The sequence below is a fragment of the Aspergillus udagawae genome (assembly GCF_001078395.1).
Source record: "Aspergillus udagawae IFM 46973 DNA, scaffold_5, whole genome shotgun sequence".
In the NCBI taxonomy this organism is placed as follows: domain Eukaryota; kingdom Fungi; phylum Ascomycota; class Eurotiomycetes; order Eurotiales; family Aspergillaceae; genus Aspergillus; species Aspergillus udagawae.
In genome coordinates, this window is record NW_025091268.1 from 1057356 (window position 1) to 1080494 (window position 23139).

The following is a 23139-nucleotide window of genomic DNA, read 5'->3' on the forward strand; positions in this document are numbered from 1 at the left end:
AAATTTTTTCAGCATATGCTTCTTGGTCAGTACCTATCGTCGGAGTTCGTGTCCATCGGTTAGGCACAAGGAGTTTTCTGAAATCAAACGAGTCTGGTACTGCTTAAAAGGAAGATGGTCCAAGATTGGCAACCATATCTTTCGCGCAGTGGCAGAGAACCTACTGATCCTAGCTTGGGGAGTGTCGTGATAATGCCATTAATTCTGGTTACAGATTGTCAAACTACTCCGTAGACCTTACATGACGCCCCTGAGATAGCCGAAGCATACGATGGTCAAATGATTATGAGAAGTGCCAAGAAGTACCGAGTATCACTGCATAATCTCAAGTATAATGATCACGTGATCACGCGACAACGGTACGCGCCGCTGAGCAAGAATGATCACAATTAATGACATTGCCTTTGAAATTGGCACCTTGACAATCATACTACTCAGAGAAGACTTCAAAATGTCCTACTATGACGTTGACTCTATTCTGACAGACGCTCAAGTATGCCAGTCGGTCCCTTGACACATTCTCCTTGATCTAATGGTCTCATACCAGAAACTGCCCTGCACATTTGAACTTGAGGTGCCCGGGCTTGGCATCTTAGAGGGCAATCCTGGAGAAAATGTGAGTAATAATGGCCGGGTAGAAGGACTCAGAATTTGACGATTGTATAGATTAAGGCAGGGAGTCGAATTGATCTCCCGTTATGGCTGGGGGTGATGTTGTCAATTGGGTCAGGATCTTGCGCAACATGTGCTATTGATGAAGTAGATTCCCGCTAACTCCGAAGAAAGAGCACGTCTGGGGACCTCACGATTAGTTACACTTGACCTTCCATCAGCATTATCAGACCGAGTAATCAATGCGCTGAAAGCCGATCCCCGAACCGTCGATCTGCGCTCATTGGCACCGCACTTCTACAGTCTGAGCGAGCGGGTGCTCGACCTCTTTGAAGAGGAAGAGATGGTGGATGTTCTGATCAACGTACGTATAATCTACCAGGCTGCGTGAGTTGATGAACTTCTCTACCTTTCTCTGCTAATTTTGGTCTTGGTAGACATTCAAAAAGCGCGCAGCGGAGATTGCTGACCACGCGCATAACCCCAAAGGTGCTTTAGGGGAGGGTGCAGATTTTCTTCGAGGACTTGATGAGACGGAAAGACAGCGTATGTGAATTAATCCCCTGACACGCGATTCTCGGCTATTAATTGTCTTCAACTAGTGTTCCGCGTGGCCCATGATAGTGCAAAGGAGACACGAATCTGGGCGGGGGAGGCCAAGAAGAAATGATAGAGCCAATTTCGAAAAGATTGTAAAGGACTGAGCTGTGCTCGTTCTTAATGTGTTAACAATAATTCTTTTTGATTTGTTCATGATAGAAATCCAAGATATTGATTCCACGATCTCATCCCGTAGGTGCATGGGACAGGACTTTCAAAGAATGAGCGTCACGGTATTAGTTTGTCCGAATAGTCAGCCCTGATTCAAGCAATTGGCTCGACATTGACTCATATAATGCTGGCCACCATGCAGGTCATGGCTGTCTGTGTTCCTTGGGATCCGATATTAACCAGATCGTTTGACTAGCACATCATTGGAATACTTGCTTTCGGGGACCATCAATTGCCTTCAGTAAACCCAGAGAAGTGGAAGCCAATGTCGCCGTGTGCATAGTATGGATACTCGTGGTAGCAACCCAGTCCATTGGGTCTATAAATTTGCAGAACACAATTGAATATGAGCACGTCGTACATATTGAAGCGCAATTGTGGCTGAATATATTTCGAAGCAAATGCTAGGATAAGCAATGGGGCGATGATATAATATCCGTAGTCAGGCAGATCCTCTTGCCGACCAATCAATCAGATGTCTTCAGAATATTCCTGTTTTGTTCCGTATTCTATTGAAGTGCAGTAGATAGATAGATCTGGGGTACCGCACATGGGCAATCTGTGGTTCATCCCGCCTGGTGGGGTCTACGGGGCTTTGAGGAGATGCGTCATATTCCTTTTGTTACTAAGGGAGGTAGGTACGGGGGATAGTCCGTACCGGAGCAATTGAGCCAGAAGGAATCATAGTTCGAAGTACATAGTACACATTCCTATTATTGAGTACATCAGTATCTTTCAATCAAGTCGAAGGTGAAGGGATATTTGCGACCATGGCAGACTTCAAGGTTGACTCCTATTCAAGATAATAGTCGATAAGAGTCCAGCCCCTGAGTTCTGACAGGATGAAAGGCTACCTACAATTTTAGCCGTACCTTAGTCTCAGTGCTTACTCTTTAGTGGACACTAGCAAAAAGGCGCCAAAGATGATTGGCAAGAGATGAAACCCCATTGGTACTTTCTTTGATCCCCCAAGAAGGGGAACTCAGGGTGGAGCTTCACTTTCTCCAGGAATTGATATCCTGATAGCAGAAGTGAATGGTGACGGACTCAATTACCTGTATTATCTGAGGTATGAGGATGAATATCGACAATACAACGAAGAGTGACAACAGTCGCAATTCAAGGGATAGAAATTAATAGATCAGCCACTGCTTGAATGCATGACAATCGGTCGCATGGCAACACCTGACATTCCCCAACCAGCCTCCATATCGTGGGAATCTCCGTTTCTTGCTTAGCTTAATGATTTACAGTCTCACAGTTGACTCGTCACAGGCGCTTGTCATCGTTCTCTTCATCTTCCCCTCACTTGATACCGCGCCAAAAGGCTATGTGACGCTGTGCTTCTCCAATATCACCACCTTCCTCTCTCCTGCATTAGGTGAACCGTGAACCCACCGTTCTTTCTCCTCGTTGATCGTTGCGCCTCCAGCCTCAAAGTTCGGGCCCCTCGCATCGCCAATCTGCCCGTACTCCGTATCGCGAGAGCTCTTTGAGTCAACCCTTGCTGGATCGATGAAGTGATTTCCCCAATTTGATGAAGAGTTCTGCCATCCCTGGAGGACACACGGCTGGCCGTCCTGTTGCAAATTAGTCGGATCCTGCATTGTGGTAGCTATCTACATCTCATCAGCATGGATTCGAAACCCCAGCGGCGTAGCACAATTTCCGTGCAATCAACTACCCCTTCTTCCTTGCGACACTCCTTCGTGCCCTCTTCCTCTGTGCCTGTCCCTGCTCGCCGTACAGCATTCCTGAGACACTGCTCAAACAGTAAGTCCGCCCTTGATTTCGCAAGTCGCGTTTGAAATACACAAAAGAACTGATTTGGCCGCTGTGTTCCGCAGACAAACCCGATCTCCCAATTCCTGAGGCGCTTGCTCGTGTCAAGGGCAAGTCCACTATGAATAGTCCGTCGCGATTGGATTCCGGTAAAGCTTGCCTGAGTTCTACAAGAGTATCTTGGCGCTGATGCGTGTACACAGAAACGTCCTGGTTCAACAGCCAGTCTCCATTGACTGGAACACCTCGTGCCACAAGAAGGAAACATGGGTCCAGATCAGGTACGAGTTGTAGTTGAGCTGCTCTTGCACTCCGCGAAGCTGTACCACCATGGAGAAGAGAATGCTGACAACTACTTTGTGCGGCAGGAACCCCAGAACCTGCTTCTACACCTTTAGTGAACCCTTCATCTACGCTTTTACAAGACCTTTTAAGAGAGCAACGTGCGACTCGAGTTTCGCGGGGTCCTCCTCCTCCAGACGACTGTGCAGAGTACATGCCTCGTACACCCGAACGCTCTCAACAGTCTCAGACCCAGACTCAGTCTCAGTCCCAGGAAGATGCAGGTTCTGAGAGACAACGCAAGATTAATAGCGCACTATCGGCGGGACTCAAGCAGCCGCGAGAGATGGGCTTCAGAGAGATGGACCAAGTAAGTTACCCGCGATAAGAGTCATGAGCCAGGGCATAAATTGACACCCAGCCAGTATATTTCAAAAATAAACAAACAAAACTTTGACCTGAAACTTGACATCTTCCATCGCGCGCAGCAGATGGCCGTCTTGGAGAAAAAACTGGAACGTATGCAGCAGCTGGAGGAAGACATTCAGCGCATGCGCGACTTAGAAGAGGAACTGCAAGAGCTTCGTGATGTGGAAGAGGACAATCAGAGACTTCGCGAGTCCAACGAGCAGCTCCGACAAGAGATCGATAAGCGAGACCAAGCGGTCACAGAAGCCGTGGAATTGATCTGTCAACTTGAAGCGAGAGTGGAGGAGCTGGAGGCTAGTACCCTTTCGTCCAGAGCCTCTACAGCTCGTCCTTCGTCCAGCAATGGGCCAGACGCAGCCACACCTAAGAATTGTGTCACTCCAGATATACCGGAGAGATCTTCATCTAAGAAGGCCACTGTGCAAGGGGACAACCACAAAATTTCTTCGGGAGGTCGTTCTCTCACCAGGGCTCCTTCATTCCTCCGTGAAGAGCAGCAGAGCACCGCGGCTCTACGCAGTCTCTACGTTACCTCTGAACATCTTTCGCGCTCTGCGAGAAGCGCTATGACGAAGACGGAGAGCATGAACTCGATGACTGAAACCATGGAACCAGAGTCGCCCAGATTGAGTGCTCTCAGTGAATGTAGCGAGCTCATGCCCTATGACACTATGAACGAGGCGCCCCTTTTCAACAAAGTCGACACTCCCGTCCACCAGGAAAAATCAGTGGGAACAAGTGAGACTACCCCGAAGCCTAAAGGCGAAATACAGGCAAGCGGCCATATTCGCAGCTCTAGTTGGAATCAGCCTCAAGTGGAACTATTTCCGACAAGAAGCATCCCAAAAGAAAGGGGACAAGATCACACCAATGCTTCAAGGGAAGCTGACGACTACACTATTAAGAACGGCATGGTCTCAAGTGCCCCTCGCCAGAAGATACGGTTGGATGACGTTTTTGGAGGGTCAAAATTACCCCCTACTCCGGACACAATGAGTACGGCCTGTGCGTCGGGGACGAATAGATCGAATGGCAGTAGCGCCAGGGAGAAGGTTCAGCCTTACCAGCAGTTCTCTGCCCCGCGAAAACTTGGCCGGCCACGGTCTGCGGACGAGCTGACAACGAGAAGTTCAGATCAAAGAGATTTGGAAAGAATTGACCCTGCGATGAGTGATGTGACTCTCCCTCGTCTTAGTACTGAAGAGCGCGAAGCGACCCCGGCTATCTTTCCCTTGAACGGCATCCCATCCAAGACGGACTACGTGTTTGACCAAGCTTGTCCAAAACCAAGTATGCGTTATTTCAGCGACGTTGATGACGTTATTTTCAACCCTGTGGGGATTGAGAAAGTCATATCAAAGATGGAGAAGAACTACTACTCTCCGCCAGCTCCCATAACTCAAAAGCCAACAGCAGACATGTCATCTTTATCGCCGCCGTTGACTCCTCAAGACTGGGTCGAGGCGGCAAAGCCAGGCCCTCGGCCCACGAAGAATAGGTCTTCAAACACAAAGACCTATACCGGCCTTCCGCCGAATCCTTCTAAAGCGGCCGGGGCACGGGCTCCCAGCCAATCCACGTTCCTAACCCGTAGGCATAGTGTGGACTCGACTTTCCGTGACGCGGGAGTCCCAGAAATACCCACGCTTCCCTTGCCTCCATCAGATACAAATACACAGCCTGTACATCAAGAACGGGAACATCGACGACGGATCAATCTTCGGCCACCATTCCTAGGCCGTCTGGCGCAGCCTCGTCGTCTTGAGCCATCCCCAATAACTGACTCGGAGGACAGTGGAGACGGTGCGCCCTCCCCTGTCATTCGTAAAGCCAGGGTCATGGAACCGCCAAAGATAGCCAAGACCGTCGAGGCTGTGGATGCTCCCCAGCGGGTTCATGGGGAGCTTTGTGTATCGGCACCGACCTACGCTGTTGCGAATACTGCAAGCAGCCCCAGCAGGACTCTTCCCCATTCTTTCACAGAATCGAACTTCTGGTCACACTCATCAACGGCCAGGCCGTCAACGTCCGCCAGCAAGGGGCATAAGAGACGTAGCTCCCTTGGCATCTTTGGCTTTGGTTGGATGAAAAGTTCGAGCGGCAGTGGTTCTCATAATAAGAAAGCCGGGACCGACTCGACGGCAACTACGCAAACTACCAGCAAGGAACGGCCGATGTCTCGGTGGGGCCCTGACAGCTCCACTGCCTTGCCTGAGGCAGCGAAGAGCGTCGGTACATATGGGGCTTTTCAGGAAACCTCAGCATCCGCCAGACATATGGCTCAAAAGCAAGAAGACGACGATCTGACACGTCGGCCGCGATATATTGAGCGAAGAACCCGTCGACCTTGAAGGATACAGCGAAGCAACGAAAAAGTACCCAAACCCGGGAATACATGACCCGTCCTATACTACTTTAAATTCTCTTATCACGTCGCATGTATCTCATGCATGACTTTTATGACCTGCTTTGATACCCCGAGACTTTCATTCAGATAATTTCATGTGGGACTGTACGACTACCGATTGCATGGGCGGTTTTCATGGAATGCAAGCATTATTTACTATCGAGTTATGACACGTCTCAGACGGTATACTAAGCATTTGGGCGTTTTTCTGCTTTTTGTCCTGGTTATGGTTCAGCAGGTCTGCCAACTTATCACCAGTGCACCACCTCTCTTTTTGATTTATGTTCCCTTTGTACGCCTTTGCACGGCGAGCCTTTTTCAGCACCACTTGCTCTCTGCTTTTTCACAAGTCGCACATGATAACGATTTCATTTGACTTCAAGGGCGAGCTTGTTCAAAACAATCATTTCTATTTCAGAACTTATTTGTAGACTACCTGAGGCAGCTAGGATTTTTCATAACGAATTCAACGTTTGTAAGATTTTGTCCCAAATATCAATCTAGAAAACCAAACCGAAACCCAGTCTATATCATTCCAAAAATGCACCCAGTGCTATCCGGACAATACTCCTTTTCTTTTCCTTTCATACGCCATGACAAATGATAAAAGCCGTGCAAGAGCCCCAGAATTAGGGGGGAAAAAGAAACCAAGCACTCAATACCAGCTATTCCCCGCCTCCCCGAGCCTTTTCCCCTTCGGATTCATCGAGATGATCCTCTGCCCCGGTATATGATCATCCGTGAACGCCGACTCAAACACCCCGGAGATGGACCGCTTCCCCAGCACCGCAAACGAGTCATACCCGGTCAGATGGCCATTACACGCGGCCCACTCGCGCGATGCATGCGGCGAGCTCCCATCGCCCAGATCACACCACCGTGTCACCACAATCGCATGCCGGAAGCGCAAACTCCGCGGCTCGGACCGGTCCTCGGTCAATTTGATCTCGACCATGTACTCGGACGGACAGTCCGGGCAGCGGCGCATGGGGCGGCATTTGGCGCACGGGGTCGCGAACTCGTTGGGGTTGTACGTGCGGCCGTGGTAGATGTCCTTGGCACGGTGCTCGAGGCCCTGCAGGCCAGCTGTGGCGCGGGGTTTGGGGACGTGGCCCAGCGCGCATTTGCAGACGTCCATGAGCTCACCGTCGCGCCAGTGCGCGCACGCGGAGAAGTACGGCCAGTAGTCCTCGCGCGAGTACAGGAGCAGGCGCATCGAGCTGGGCGCCATGTCTGGGTCTGCGAAGCTCGAGCTCACCACCCGCATCAGCAGCTTGCCCTTGTGGATGTGGTACCGGGTGTGGTGGGACCAGCCGTCCCGTCGCCAGCGACGGGAGAGGGACTCGAGGGGGATGCCGTATCCGGGGCCGAACCGGTGGGCGCGCAGCGCAAGCTGCACGAAGGTGAAGTGCAGCATGCGGGAGTGGGTGATGCGGTGGCGTGGGGCGGGGAGGAGGGGGTTGCGGGCGTTCGGGCAGTTGTAGAGCGGGTTGACGACCGTTGCGGGCTCGAGCCTTTCGTGGCCCTCCTGCGTGCGGCGGTGGTATCGGCCGCAAGTCATGCAGAGGAGATGACGGGGTAGGTATCGGTCCTGTGGGACCAGGAAGTCGATTCTGTACTCGCGGTTCTCGGGGAGGTTCAAGGCCATCCAGGGCCCCCGGCCGAGGCGGAGGAGGAGCGTCTTGCTGGCCAATGCTAAGCTGGCTCGCTCTGCCGGATTGAGATATTCTGCAACAAGCGACCACAGATCTGGTGATAAACTTGCAATCATCGGCTCCCCGGGGGGTCGATTGTCTTTTTGTAAGTCTGATGCGAAGCCATCCGAATCTTCCGTATCAAGGATGCCTATCGAATGTAGCATAGCTGTAGGGTCGCGAGTCTCGCCTAGCTGGGTATCCACCAGTGCATTTTTCTCCCGATACTTGATCCGATGAGCCTGCAAGGGCGCAAGAGGAGGAACTTCAGGAACTTCATCGCTGGCAATGCTCGGTTGTGCAGCCGCTCGGAGATTTGGTGTAGATGCGGTGTTCTTGCGGAGGACTTGGCGGGATTTCTTCGGTCGCAGAGCGTTTGTCAAAAAGGCTCGAAAGCCAGTTTTCTGTCCCGGACTCTCTGCAGACATCCTGCTGGAAAGGCGGCGGGCATAAGTGGGAGGTAGTTGAAGAGTTCATGCCTTCTTTTTTTCCCTATATGCTCGTCATACTGCGGAACGGACCTGGAGGATTGAATTTCCGTTTTTGGAGCTTGGATGATGCTGTCAAGAGCTCAGTACGGTAACAATACCGGCTGTTACGGGAGACTATATCCGCGACTATCCGGAGAGCTGCAGGACTCGTGCTGTGGCTACAATCTATGAGGTAAAAATTGCAAGAGTGACTGGCAGTTGTTGGTGCCTTTGTTGATTAGGGCTATATCAGATACAGGAAATCATTATACAATCACATGCGCCAAACCAACAAAAGAACGCTCCAACCAAAGCTGTGTCAACATACAATGCTCTTGGAAAGTCTATGCGGAGAAGCGCTTCTCCACACTCTTCCAGTTGATAACCTCCCAGATGGCCTTGAAGTACTCGGCCTTGCGGTTCTGGTATTGCAGACTGCGAAGTTGTGTTTGCATCAGCTGCTGTTGACCGACATTGGACGGCAAGGCTAGAAGGGGCCACTTACTAATAGGCATGCTCCCAGGCGTCAATGCCGAGAAGAGGCTGGAACTGGCCAACAACAGGGTCTTGGTTCTAATTCAAAGTTAGTTGTCTGGGATCACTTCTTCAGAATGTTCATACTTACGGCATAGGTCTTAATGCCAATGTGTCCGGTCTGCTTGTCCTTGACAAGCCAAGCCCATCCGCTTCCCTGGATGCCAGCCAGAGCGGTGTTCATCTTACCCTGGAAGTTTTCCAAGCTGCCATATGCCTCGTCGATGGCCTTGGCCAGAGCACCACTCGGGGGCTCACCACCACCAGAGCTCTTAGGCGCCAGGTTCTCCCAGAAGAGAGTGTGGTTGAGGTGACCACCGCCGTGGAAGTTAACCAGGGGCTTCAGGGCGATCTGGGATGCAATGTCGTTCTTGGCCTGAGCCTCCTGCAGCTGCTCGATGGCCTGGTTGTAGCTGTTGACATAGGTCTGGTGATGGTTCTTGTGGTGGAGTTCCATGATCTTGCCAGAGATCGAAGGCTCCAGAGCACCATAGTCGTCTGTAATCCATGATTAGTTCCATTCAGAGACTGCAATTTTAACGCTACGCTAGTAGTTATATGTGACGGGTGAGATTGTGTAGCTCAGACAGAGCGTCGGTATTGGACTTTGCACGAGAAAAAAGGCTCCTAATTTGAGACGAGGGGTGCAATGATAAGGGAAAGCCAACATACAAGACAGATCAGGCAGAGTAGCCTTGCCCCGAGCAAAAGTCAAGCTCGCAGCAGCTCTTGGAGCAGCCGAAGCTCCGGAGCGGAGGGCGGTACGCCCAGCGGTACGGATGAGAGAGGCGGCCATTTTGTAATTGATAGAAGTCGTCCACTGAAGAGATGGAAGAGACAAACCGGAATCTATTCTGATGCTTCTCAAAGGCAGAAGAAAAGAAGAAATGAAGAGAGAAGGAGAGAAGAATCGGCTTGAAGGAGTAGAACGGGAAACAAACGTCATTGTTTCTTCTCCCCTCGGAGCTCGCATTTCCCCGCCCCGTCACCGCCCGAGCGATTACGAAAGAAATCAGATACGGTTATTATTGTCATGTTCTAGAAGCGGATCACACGTCGTCGTTGCCAGCTCGTTTTTCATGGATTTGTCATTGATCTGATCGGCCTCACTTTGCATGCCGTCAGTTAATCTGAAAAGGCTGTGACTTCAGACATACTCCATTGCATTTGGCCCCGTTAGACCGGCCATGGAGTCTCCGACCTCCTCGTCATTCGCTGGCCAGAAGCGTAAAATCGTCCATATGAGCTCGGATGAGGAAGATGCTCGCCCTCCTACAGGCTTTCGCGGCTTTGCGAGAGCTTCCTCTCGCTCTGCATCGCCCCCTTCTTTCGGCCTGGGAAGTGCTCGTCGCAATCCTTGGAATAACAACATGCAGTCAGCGACTGCTGCCCCCCGAGGCGGAAACGCCAATACCGGCAAAGGCACCACCGGTGGAGGGAATTCTTTTGCTGCGCGTATGATGGCTAAGATGGGTTACAAAGAAGGGCAAGGTTTGGGTGCGAGTGGACAGGGTATCGTCAACCCGATCGAGGCACAAGCGCGACCGACGGGCGCTGGGTTGGGTGCCGTTCGCGAGAAAACAAAACAAGCTCGAGAGGAGGAGAAGCGACAAGCAGCTGCCCGAGGGGAAGTCGTCGAAGACAGCTCTGATGAAGAACGGAGGAGACGACGGAAAAAGAAGGAAGAGCGTCAACGGGAGAGTAGGAGTGGGACGGGGACACCGGTCCCTCGAGCAAAACCTCGTTTCAGGACCGCGCGCGAAATTGAGGCGGACATGGATGGTCTGGAGGTGCCAAACGTGTTAAAGTCGCTGATTGATGCTACTGGCAAGGAACAGCGAGTTCTGACCTCCACAGCCGGCCTGATGACTCCTTTGGAGTTTGTCAATCAAGGTGAAGGAGAAGCGTTGAAGATCGCACGACGAGCGCGTCATGACCTCGAAGCCTTTGCCGATGAATGGAAAGGATTAACTGAACGAAAGAGGTTTGCCGAGTTGGAAGAAGCTCAGATCGTGGAACAACTGGACACCAATCAGCTCAAGACAGATCAACTCACGGACCTTATCACCGCTATTGGGCAGCTGGAGATTTTCGAAGGAGACAGTACGCTTGCACGGTTTGACGAATTGACCATCAAGCTCGAATCGATAGAGATGAAGTACCGAAGCGAGATCGACGAGTATCGACTATCAGAGACGGCGGTCGCTGCTATTCACCCCCTCTTCCGCCAAGCGATGGAGGATTGGGATCCTCTTCAGGAGCCGACATTTCTTGTATCCAATCTTCGTCGTCTTCAGCCCCTTCTGAGCAGGAAGAAAAACGACGAAGCCGTGTCAAGGCAAGCGACATCGCCATATGAAACTATGATCTACACGCTTTGGCTCCCCCGAGTCCGCTCTGCGCTCATTAACGACTGGGATGTGTTCGACCCGTCCCCTGCCACATCACTGATCGTATCCTGGAAAGAGATCCTACCAAACTTCGTGTTCGCAAACGTGCTCGACCAGCTCGTCGTTCCCAAGCTCAGTAGCGGCTTGAAAGAGTGGAAGCCCAGGAGCAGCAGCAGGCGTCATCCCTCGTCCCATCAGGGCTCGCGCTCTCCATGGTGGCTCTTTACTTGGCTCCAATACTTGGACGAGCGTCACACGAACCCGAGACAACCCACCGGTCTCCTTTCAGACGCGAAAAAGAAGTTCCGTGAGATCCTGCGTTCGTGGGATCTCCGTAAGGGTCTGATAAGTGGTATCGAACTCTGGCGAGACGCGCTAGGGTCCGAGTTCGATGTTACCCTACGTAACCAGCTGCTGCCCCGACTTGCGCTTCATCTGCGGGACGACTTCGAGGTGAACCCTCAAGATCAGGACTTGACTGCTCTAGAGGATATCCTCAAGTGGAAAGGATTCTTCAAGCCGAATGTCATTGGCCTTCTTTTGGTGGCAGAATTCTTCCCTAAATGGCATAAAATCCTATACATCTGGCTTACCAACGATCCAAACTTCGAAGAGGTCGGCGAATGGTTCACCTGGTGGCGCTCTCAGATCCCAGCAGAGATCAACGAGCTCGCCGTGGTCGACGACGAATGGAACAAAGGTCTTCAACAAATGGACCTTGCGTCCCGCCTGGATGACCCTGCCACCGAACTGCCAGCCCCCAACGTCACAGCGCAACCCGTCCCTACAGAAGACGTACCACAGCCTGTTCCAGAGGCACCTGCACCGCCTCGCAAACCCAAGGTCGTCGAGGAAATCGCATTCAAGGATATTCTCGAATCGTGGTGCATGGAACAGGGTCTTATCATCCTGCCCCTGCGGGAAGCGCACCCCCAGAACGGCCAGCCTCTCTTCCGCATCACGGCCAGTGCCACCGGGAAGGGCGGAGTGGTCGCATTTGTACAGGGAGATGTCGTCTGGGTACAAAACAAGAAAGCGAAGGACATATGGGAGCCTATGGGTCTGGAGGACCGGCTTGTGGAGCGTGCCGAGGGCAAGTGACATATCCGTCTTTGTCTGGAGCCTCTGTTTCTGCGCGTTCATCTGGGAGATTGATGATACCCATGTTCACTTTATTTTTCTATGATAAATCTATCTTTACAGATGCGATGAAATGAAAGCTTCGTCTGATCACGACTATATGAATCTAAGCAAGCCCTTCAAACACACTGGCAAATCAATTTGAAACCGATCTAGTCGCGGATGGTGGTGTAACAGATTCTGAACACTACTTTGACGGTAATGAGCCGTTCTGTTTGAAAAAAGTGTAATTATTTACATTGACAATATCGTGCTCATCACTAAAAGGGCTCTGGTAGGATTATATACTTTTGAAAAAAGGAATGCGAGTGTAGAATCTGACCAAGTATGTTCAATGCATCATGCGTCTTCGTGTTGGTCTTCGTCTATGATAGACGTGGCCTGATTATCTAAGATCGAGGGAATCCCAATTCAAACTCTCGTATTGTACCTTTCATTGAATGCGTTCACAGCTTTCGTTGCAGATGGTTAGCATTGGTTCATTTCGCAGGTAATCTGGGATAGACCTACCAATGGCGATCTGGCGGTACAGCCAATTCCTCGAGCTTTCGTCTTGCACCGGAATGAAAGGGCCGTTTGCGCCACCCTTGAGCGTAATGCTCATACCAGTCCGCTCCTTGGAAATGGTTTGGATGTCTGTCAATCGGATATCCCATTCTGTTCGAAGTCGCTTGCTACGCACAAGCATTATTCTGTCGTACGTCAACATGACCAGCATGTCCTTGCCCGGCAGCTCCAAGTGCGCAATATAGTCTTCGTTGAAATACTTGCCATCGTCGGCTGTCTTAAGCCAAAATTGACCCAAAGCCTCGCGCTGTGAGTATGGTCGCACTATACCGTCCGTGGCAATGAAACGGGTCAGGCGAACACGGTCGAGACCTTCCGCATCAAACACTGTCGTGGTGTTTCGTACACCCTCGGCGAGATCTAGACAACAGTCAGCATGAGTATCTCTATTTTCCTAAGTATTGACGTACTTGAAGCAAGGTCAAAGGCGCCTATTGCCGGCTTGGTGGCCAGACCAAGTACACCCTTGCCGACCCCCTTGATGAAACCTTGGAGACCTTCTTTCTCCGCACCCTGCAGCGGGTGGCGAGCAAGTCCTCCGATGCCGCTTGCTAAGCTGGTTGCGAACGCATTTCCACCGGCCGTGATACCATACAATGCATGCTTTGGCCGATTCCGAGATTTCGACATCCGTCGCTGATCTTGAAATTCCTTGTCTAGCGTGGCAGCCGCAAGTCCCTTGGACATGCTTCCGGTGAATTTGGCCATACTGTCTGAGAAACCAAAGACGGACTTCTTGACAAAGCTTGTAGCGCCCTTTGCAATACCCATGCCCAGTTCCTGAGGCCGATCGGTCATGACCAGTCCCTGATACGGCTCGTAGAAGATAGCAGCAACACCAGAACTGACATTGTTGAACAGACCCACTGGATTTCCCAGGAAATCCGCCGACCCAAGAATGACGTGGACTTGACGAAGGAATTCTTGAGTGTAATGTCTCTGAATATTGTTCAGAAGGATTCCGAAAGAGACACGAGCGTTCTCTAACATAAGGGCATTGAGGCGAACGGGGGCGTCGTTGATGTTGCCCATTGACATGGATATAACATTGACGAAGAACATGAGAGGGTTGGAGGGCTGCATGGTATTCTCGGCATTAACCCTCTCTGTCCGCATGAAGGAGATATCCAGCTGCATGGGCTGCAAATGAAGGAGCTCAAAGTACACATCTTGGCTAGCACTTTCATTCTGCGGTTCTGGGATGTTTAGATCTTCATCGCAGAGTTTTCCTTCCTGCTCCTCGGCCCATGAAGCACCAGGAACCTTTGCAAAATCGAGCATGGCGAAGATGAAGTCCTCGTCAAGCTCAAGTGTCATCTGCTGAAGAAGCACCGTGGCATATTTGATGTAAAGTACACCGTAAGAGTCGTCTTTTACGCGTGTAACCATGGCGTGAAAGATAGGATGGGCCTCCATTTCCTTTCCGGTCTTTGGCACAACGCTTGGATACAACAGGATGGGGAAGATGCCACCATAAAGTTGGTTATCGATCTGGATCCATTTGATCGTTGTGTTCAAAGTCTGGTAGACCCTTGATTCCCTGAACTTGATCTCGATTTCGCGGAAAGTGAGATATAGCAGCTCCTTCAGGTTCTTGTTGATCAACGAAACTCCAACGCCCGCCAGACGTAGCTGAGCTTTGAAATTGACATCTGAGTCCAATTCCTTTACCTCAAAACCCGTTGACACACTAGTCTGGGACGTCTGTGCCTTCTGTTGCTTATAAAGACTTCGAGATTGCTTGAAATTTGACAAGACGAGGGTCTGGGTCGGCCCGTCCGCCACGATGTTGATATCAACAATCTTTTGCGGCTCCCCAGGTCGTGAAGGCGGTATTCTCATAGGTATCAGGTTGCCTATCTCGGTAAGTCTGATATGCCTTTCCTTTCCATTACATGTCAAGACGAGAGACTTGTTCTTCGTAGCCGGATAATCCCATGCATAGGGCATGATGCTGCGGGGAGGGAGCCGGTAGCGAATTGGCCGCCAGCCACTTGTTCTATCATCCTCGTCATCCTCCACGTTTGGGTTCTATAAGGGCAGTCAGTGTGTTAGCATGTATATGAGTCGTGTGTTGCCCAGGGGTGCTTACAGCTTGGTAGAAGATAAATTCGGCATCACTCTCATTCCGCATGGAGAAGGGCCAATTTCGAGTTTCCAAGCTGAAGTGAATAAAAAGTGTAGCGCCTTCCATGACGATATCAACCTTGATAAGTCTCTGACGTTGATTTGCCTTGGCAAGTTTCACATGTACGGTTCCAACGTCTGCAATGTTGAAAGGCGATGACCATTGATTGTTCACTCCGGGGAAGCACAGGCAAAGTTGCTTCTCTGCGATCTGGCGCAGGAAATGGAGGGGCACCAAATCGCCACTCTTGATGGTAAGCACGTTCGATGAGCCGGGTTCGCGAACCAAAATGTCCTCACTCAGCTTATTCTTCAGGATGAAGCGAGGAGAAATAGTGACGACTTTGGTCATCTTGTATTTGCCTTCACCCTCCATAACAGACACCCCCGCATGGAACTCGCACTTCCCTTGCCTATCGGGCAAGACAACTTCAAAGTTGCTCCCAAGAGCCTCAAAACTCTGTGGCTTGCTCCAGGCGGAATCTCCTATCTTCAAGATAGATCGGTTCTTCGGATCTTCCGATTGATAAGCATACATGTATGGGAGAGCCCGCCCGCCATATCTTGGGTCGGGGTTCAGGCCCTGACCAGCTGCGGAACGTGCTGATTGCAAGAAGGCCTTGCTCTGGATCTCCATTGGCAGTCCTGTCTTGTTCAAGATAAGGTACGGACTGTAAATCGACACCTTGAAAGCGCCCCCACTATCTGGAACGTTGAAGTAATGGAGCCTCAGTCTTAACGGAATGCCTTGTTCATCCTTGAGTGAGACCATGTGTTCCCTTCGGAAATCTTGCGCATTCCCGTTAATGATGGCGAATTCGCTTTGCCTAAAGACACTGTCCTCCAGGTCAATACTGAGAAGCAGTAGATGAGATAGCTCAACAACATGGACCGGACTGACACCGCCCTTCCTTAGGAAATTGGTCCAGTCCTTCTTTGTGTTCTTGTCGTAAATGCGGTATTTGAAATCGTATGGTAATAGATTCTCAATCTCCACCGGAGCGAAAATCCGTACACGCATGTAAGGATAGACGTTCGTCAAGGAATCCTTGGGGTTGTAGGTGGCATTCATTTGGAAGTAGAAGGGGGGAGCCTGCTGTCCGCTTTCGCTGATGCACTTGATCGTGCGAGTAGGTCGCCGCAGAAGATCTTTCCAGTGCAGTGGCTCTGTTGACCATTCATATCCAAAGCCCTGATCAGGACGGATGAGGACTGAATGCAAGTAGGCGGCACCTACAGGTGCAGGTCGAGCTTCCCCAGGAAGAATCTTCTCAATCTTGAGGAGATGTCCTTCTTTGTGATTTAAGATGCCCAGCTCTACTGGTATTTGAGTATTGTTTTCGATAACCAGCGGCGAGCGGAAGGTGATATACTTGACGTTGTCGGTACCCAGCTTAACTTCGACTAGAAGCCTATGGAGAACGCCATCTGCCTTGGGTTTGAGGCTATACAAGAATTCGCCCTCCCTAGCCACAGGAATGCGGTTGATGCTCTCGAAGCCGCTCCCCTCGAGTTTCACCCCGACGACGCCGCCTTGGCCTTCAGGCGCGAGAGTCTCACGTACTGCAGTCGAGTCTTCGAACCTCCAAGGGTATTCTTCCCCGTCAGAGAGTTTAGCAGCCGGACCTTCCTCTCCGGCGCTGACATCCGCCCAGACACGCAGATCGAAGCCGGTATAATTGCGAATCCGATAGGGTGCGTCAGCTCCGCGGGGTTTGGAAAGAACATCTTCATCGGTAGAGAGAAATTGGAACGACTTGGATGCCAATGCAATTGTAGCTGAGGTCAAAGTGAGCTCCATGTTCTTATGTGAGTAGGCATCGATTGAAAAGACTTCTGGGTCGACCTCTTTGGCGACGTGAAAACCGAGTTGCCAGGGCTCAATGAGTGGTTCCCAGGCCGACTTAGAGAAATTGTAAACGTTGATGAAGGTATCAAAGCTAGTGTCAGCATTCAGTGCAGACGACCAATCACGAACATCGACAGTGAATTTCTTGACGCTCCAGTCTAGCAAGGGAAGATCATGCAGATCCCCAATGAGAATCACTCTGACGCCATCGATCTGCGCGCTCAGTTCTTCGCGCTTCAGTATAGCTGAGCGTTGCGAAGAAGCTCCTTGATTAGCAGGTTTGCCGCTCGCCCCCGACGCTCGTCGTGATTTCAAGGCAGGGGCATGTGACGAGCGCGCAGCACTTGACCTCCTTCGAGTGGACTTCGCGCTAGGTTGTCTACCATCAGACACCCTCTTCACGTCGCCACTCTCTATTTCCTGTAGCCTGTTTTCTCTCATTTCGGAGGCCTTATTGACAATCTGTATTGCCATCAAGATGTCTCTGAGGGAAAGGCGTAGCACCAACGGTTCAATGTGCACGTCTATGGAAGTTAACGATGAGCCTTTCTCCTGGGGCCGGCTATCCATGGACAGCTCCAGTGTGAAATCGTCCAAAATCCGCAGCCTACTGGTCTCGAATTTGTCCATGCGACACAGGAACATGCCGACTTTGTTGATCTGCAATGTAGAGACGTTTTGCTGGGAGAAGAGTACTTGCTTTGTACCAAGCACTATAGCCTCAGTATGTGCAATGGCAGGGTTGGCAATCATGATAATCTGGGCGTCAACAAGGTTCACTCTGAATGAAATTGTTGTCTGTTCGGCCGAGCTTGTCGAGTCCTCACCTGGGGTGGTGATGGCAGTTTGGTCTGGACTTTCTGTGGTACTGGATCTTGGCTCAGAAGCTTCATCAGTCTCCTCAATATCTTCTACGGCCACCGGCTCCTCTGCGGTGAAAACCGAGTTCATAAACGACTGCAAAGCGGACAAATAGTCCAGCGCCAGTATGATACGTGGGCTGTCGATCGTCAACATCGCAATAAGATGCTTCTCTGGGCCAGGCGACATAGACAGACTAGCCATGAATTGCTGTTGCACATCGTTATTGATTAGTGACATGATCTTCCTGAATTTGTTCGTGTCCTGATTGCGGCTGTCGCGCACAGACAGGGAGTGAATCAAGAGCTCGGATTCCAGAGACCCATCGGTAAGCATGCGCAATTTGACTTTGGTGTCATTCAGCGAAAACTTGGACAGACTCGAGTCCTCCAGATGACCCACTGGCTCGTCGTCCTTTGCAAGAATAAGTTCCAGGCCCACACTATCTACCTTGAAAATCATATCTAGCTTGGCCCAGGTCTCGTCGTCCAAACCCGTTTCTTCGGCGGTCTTTTCATGCTCCTTGGGGGTTTGGGCAATTTTCGAACCTGCTCCTTTGCTTGTGTCTGTTACAGACGTAGGGAGATCTTCAAAGGCTTCGAGTTCTTGCTGCTCATAATCGGTTGAGAAAGCACCGGGCACAGTTTTTGAGAGCTCTAGCAGAAATTTGAGTTGCTTTTGCGACACTCTAAGGTTTATGGGAGACATAGACCCTTCGATTTCCATATCTGGACGTGGATTATTCTTCTGATGCTCGAGATAGCAGATGCTGAAGTCCAAGTTGACTTTCTGGATCATCTCCAGCTCCTCGACTACATCTTCCCCGAAGTGGAACTTGGATGTCAGGCGGATATTGCGTATGCCTGAAGAAATCAGGTTAACGGCGGGACTTTCCATATGTTCGTCCAGAGGGACGAAAGTGTTCTTAGCATAAATCTCTCCAAGATGGGCAGTGACTGTGTCGCGGGGTCGATCAGGTCTCACGGTACCGGGAAAGACCAAGATTGGAGTCTTGACAACGACGTCAAATCGCATCTTAGAAGCATTCTCTTGCAGCTGGTTGGCTTGATTAGCAGCGGCCTGGCGGGCAGCATTAAAGATAGCTTGCATCTTGCCGAACTTGACAAGGAAATTGATAATCTTGCGATATGGCTCTTCCAGGAAATTGATTTTGATAGAACCCGATCTCAGATAGACCTCAGAGTCGTAACCGGGGTAGTTTGTGCTCTCGGGATCGAAGGTCTCATATTTAAAATCAGCGAAGTTGTCACCCTCGATGGTCAAAAGCCTCCGAAGGTCGGAGGTTGCTGCCGCGCCGGTATTGACATCGTCTATGAGGGTTAAGCTACCGATTCGAGACTGGATAAGCATTGAGCGGCCAACAAGATTAATTCCCACGTCCGCAGTGTTAAGGCTCAATGTACCAAGTCTGACGCCGTCATTGTTTAGGATGAGGGCGATGCTCTTCAGGTCGGCTTTGATCCTAATCTTTCCCGGCTGTTCGGTGTCCTGAGTGAGAGACGTGGTGTCCTGGACAGTCGGTTCGGAGGATGGTTCCTGGGTTCTGGGCTGCTCTGGACTTGTGAAGGTGAGGAGAACGAAATCCAGGAGAGTGAGAAGTGTCTTCCTAGTGACGACAAGGTTTATGGTAGATATGGACATATCAAGGTTCATTGCTATACCTTCGTAGGTAGACAGAAACTCGGGCGATTCTGGCTTGACTCGAACAAACTTGAGGTGAAAGAGGTCCTTATCTTCGTCTGCGTCGAATCCCTTGGAAGAAATGATCCTCTTGAAGTCAGGAATGGGGTTTTCCTCAATATAGTCGTCCACGCTCAGAGACTGCAGAACGATCTCTGCCACCATATCGAACGGTCGCATGTAATAGTCTAATTCGAAACCTTCAGCAACAAGCTCAACCAACAATTGGTCTCGAAACTGGTCATTTGGATCCGACCGGAACAATGAGCCACGAAGACAGCCAACCGTGAACTTAAATTCAAAATCTTTGCGGTGAATGTTGGGTAGTCTATCAACACTTTTTTTCGTCTGCTCATGATCTGTCTCGGAATCTGAGTCTTCGTCGACGACGGGCAGTTCCCTTGGTATTGAGGGCTGGAAGGAAGCCGACCTTGCTCTATTCCCTACTGTTGTCGATTCACCCGAGCTCTTTGCGGGCGGACGATCGGAAACACCTCCGTCGTCAAATCGTGGAATCGCGATGTCGATCAATTTCATCAGACCCTTGTACTTTGTATCAGACATCGAAGCGTGTAGCTCCGGCAGATGGCCTGATATTCGAGTCCTGGTGAGCTCGGTGCTTTTCGGTACTATACACAGTTCCAAGACAAAGTCCACGTTTATACGATCGATAATATGAAGGTTTCGGGTCTTCACGTCGGACGTGAGTTGGGATTTAGTGCTCTCAATTCCAGGGCCGATCAAAACCTGGGTGGAGTCAAGCTTAAGCAGGAATCTATCGTATAGCAAATGCTCCAGTTCCTTGTAATCGTTTTCATCGTATTGACGCTTCTGCTTGGCCTGGAGGTCTCGCATGGTCTGCCTATCGACCAGTTCACTATTGACACTGATGTGACCTGCGTCCAAGATGAGACAGAGGGAGCTTTCTTGTGTTATGCTTTCTGGCACGATAATGAGAGGCGCGTGTATGTCGAAGTGAGCATCAACCTTCTTGTGCTCCTCCAGGGCAAACTCCAAGCCTGCTCGGGTTTGCTGACGGATTTCCTCGACAGTTGCTCCTGCCGAGTCCAAGAGGGCACCAATGGACTCCATGTGTCGTTCGGGGGGCTCGAAGAATTTGACAATCTCCACAAGAAACCTCGGATTATAGATGACCTCGATACTCTTCATCTTGACTTTCACCACCGAATCGGCGTCACCCTCCAGAGGGTTCTTCTCAAGCTGGAATTGAAATAGGTTATCCTCAGCCTCCTCATATTCATCATTGGCCTCCGAATGCAACTCGTCACCTTCAGGAGACTGCGGTTGACTGTCCTCGGACTGTGGAAGAGAATCCTTGACTTTGACTATTTGTGGAAACAGACTACCTTCGGTTGTTCCGTCATACACTCTGAGCCCACCTAGATCAACTTCGATGAAGAAGGAATCTGGGCGCTGCAAAGCCTTCGCCCGTAGATTGTCAAACACCAGTTTCATGACTTCGCTACACTTTCCGTGAGGATCACGCCTCAATGTGAAACTTCCGGCTCTGAGACCGGAGTTGACCTGAAGCTTTACCCACTCTCTTGGAACTTCAACACTCTCGGCAATCGCTTTCTTCTCATCCCAATCAATAGCATTATAGAGCTCCTGCCGTTGCTCCTCGGTCATTGTGGTCTCTTCAGACTCCTCCTTCTTGGTGCCCCATATCCATTCCGACCAAGTCTGTTGTTGTGCGGGCTTCTTGACGCCAATATTCTCCTTCCGCAGCTGATTTCTCGCCAATGACCTCCAGAATCGAATATCCTCGTAACTGAGCTTTCGTTGTAGACGTTCGAAATTTTCTGCCTCCTGCGGAGACAAGGGTTCGTCCCGCTTTTTCTTCTTGAACAGATGAATGTAGGCTATACGGTCGTCCCGTCGCTCTTTGATATAATCCCATGACCAGCGCCTGTTTCGATCGTGGATTTTGCTGAGAACCGCTTCTCCGGCGAATCTGAACCATGCCAGAGGGTCCTCTTTCGGTCTGCATTTCGGCTGGAGCTTCTTGTACTCCTGATGACGGAGGAAGTAATGAAAAAGATCGACTAGCATTAAAGCATCACGATATTGATCATCGTCCAGAACGAAACTAAGCTCGTCAAACAGTAACCGTGTTTTGACGGCTGGCCGGTCATGCTTTCCTGACTTATCCAGCTCCAAGCCAGCACGACCACTCACGGGGCGGAGCATAAACTGGTGGCTCTCTTCACTCTCAATGGCAGTTCTTAGTTTCTCAATCAGCTCCGCGTGACTGATGCCTTGTGCTTCTGCGCCCAGGTCAGAGCCTCGTCCTGTGCCCAGAAGCTCGGCATCGGTGTTCCAATATACCGATAGAGCACCCAGTGTAGCTAGTTTGTGGGTGGTAGTGGAGGTCGACTGGATGAAAGTAGGGTTCCATTCGGAATCAGTGCTCACAGCGCTGAGTTCCTTCAGTGTAAGACCGATGGCGAAAGGGTGACCCGGTGAAGCAATCGAGTCCTCGTATCGGAAGTGCACGTTCTTGATGGATATTTGCAGGTTGTCAACCACGGCAGTGACGAGGCTCTGGGTGAAGCTCTGGTTCCGTCGCTGTTCCTCCTGGCTCATGCCCTCTGTATTCCGCTCTCGCAAGATTTCTGCACTCTCAATCTTTTCCATCTTGAGATTATAAGCTCTTCGTTCCTCTTCCTCCGGATCATAGTCCGCATCTTCCTTCGGGGCTGCTAGGAGAAACACATCCTCGATTTCAACTTTCACCGGTTTCCCTCTCAGATTAGACCAGGGTATGGACAGGGTGAGCTCGCCGAGGTGACCTTCGACGACATTTAAGGGAAGGTGTAGTTGATCAAGAGCCTCCCGTCGCAGCTCGAGATTGCGAAGTTTGACATCGCCGGACCAGATACCGATGTTCAATTGTTTTGCATCAAAATTCTTGACATAATAGCCCAAGAAGCGATTGAGCAGGTTTGCGACCAAGCCTTCCAACATGACTGCGGGGTGCGACCGTGACCCAGGTCGGGACAGGGAAGGCCAGAGGTTGCTGGCGGATGATAACAATCACTCGTACCTAGTGATGACGGCGTTAGAAAGATGAGGTATATATTTATTTGAACGAGTTGATGGATGGTGAAAATATGGAAGTCTTGAGGAATAAACTTGCAGGAAATGGCATACCTGCGCGAGCTCTAGATACACTCGCAAGTAACGATAGCCTTAGCCATCCAGGTGGTTGGCAAAATGCGCATTCAAGGTTGATGCGGGCCAACCAGTTCAGAAGAAAGTCTATTTGTTTTCCAAACCGCTACGATGTCGTGGATAATGGGGCAAATATGAAAGCAAGCTGTCAGAACGGTAGGTCGTGTGTCCACTTGACAGAGGAAACCTGGATGAGGTAATGGTGGTCAGGGCCGTAGATAGTTGGGTATCAAGGCAAGCTGATTACCCAATTGCGTCGTAAAGAAAATGTATGGCTCTCTGGAGAATCTCTTCTGTGCCTGGGGAAACATGTATTGGCCGACTGATT

The 23139-nt window shown here is 50.7% G+C and overlaps 6 protein-coding genes across 6 annotated transcripts; 3 read left to right on the plus strand and 3 right to left on the minus strand.

Annotated features, from left to right (window-relative positions):
- Nucleotides 1-451: 451 nt before the first annotated feature.
- Nucleotides 452-1282, plus strand: psf3 (DNA replication protein PSF3; the record flags this gene model as incomplete). Its single annotated transcript, XM_043292083.1, has 6 exons — nucleotides 452-493; nucleotides 548-616; nucleotides 667-725; nucleotides 787-976; nucleotides 1050-1158; nucleotides 1215-1282. 6 exons carry the CDS (start codon nucleotides 452-454, stop codon nucleotides 1280-1282), a joined length of 537 nt encoding a protein of 178 aa, XP_043148018.1.
- Nucleotides 1283-3017: 1735 nt separating this feature from the next.
- Aud_007191 (uncharacterized protein) lies at nucleotides 3018-6227 on the plus strand (the record flags this gene model as incomplete). Its single annotated transcript, XM_043292084.1, has 5 exons — nucleotides 3018-3156; nucleotides 3231-3314; nucleotides 3369-3446; nucleotides 3534-3817; nucleotides 3873-6227. The coding sequence occupies 5 exons, from the start codon at nucleotides 3018-3020 to the stop codon at nucleotides 6225-6227; spliced, it is 2940 nt and encodes a 979-aa protein (XP_043148019.1).
- A 711-nt stretch (nucleotides 6228-6938) lies between these two features.
- On the minus strand, nucleotides 6939-8405 carry Aud_007192 (uncharacterized protein; the record flags this gene model as incomplete). Its single annotated transcript, XM_043292085.1, has 1 exon — nucleotides 6939-8405. One exon carries the CDS (start codon nucleotides 8403-8405, stop codon nucleotides 6939-6941), a length of 1467 nt encoding a protein of 488 aa, XP_043148020.1.
- Nucleotides 8406-8791: 386 nt separating this feature from the next.
- Nucleotides 8792-9777, minus strand: sod2 (superoxide dismutase sodB; the record flags this gene model as incomplete). Its single annotated transcript, XM_043292086.1, has 4 exons — nucleotides 8792-8882; nucleotides 8953-9020; nucleotides 9073-9479; nucleotides 9654-9777. 4 exons carry the CDS (start codon nucleotides 9775-9777, stop codon nucleotides 8792-8794), a joined length of 690 nt encoding a protein of 229 aa, XP_043148021.1.
- A 391-nt stretch (nucleotides 9778-10168) lies between these two features.
- On the plus strand, nucleotides 10169-12472 carry Aud_007194 (putative G-patch domain protein (TFIP11); the record flags this gene model as incomplete). Its single annotated transcript, XM_043292087.1, has 1 exon — nucleotides 10169-12472. The coding sequence occupies one exon, from the start codon at nucleotides 10169-10171 to the stop codon at nucleotides 12470-12472; it is 2304 nt and encodes a 767-aa protein (XP_043148022.1).
- A 450-nt stretch (nucleotides 12473-12922) lies between these two features.
- Nucleotides 12923-22604, minus strand: Aud_007195 (membrane morphogenesis protein VPS13; the record flags this gene model as incomplete). The annotated part of the gene is made up of 4 exons (XM_043292088.1): nucleotides 12923-12963; nucleotides 13022-13438; nucleotides 13489-15109; nucleotides 15171-22604. 4 exons carry the CDS (start codon nucleotides 22602-22604, stop codon nucleotides 12923-12925), a joined length of 9513 nt encoding a protein of 3170 aa, XP_043148023.1.
- Between the last annotated feature and the right edge of the window lie 535 nt (nucleotides 22605-23139).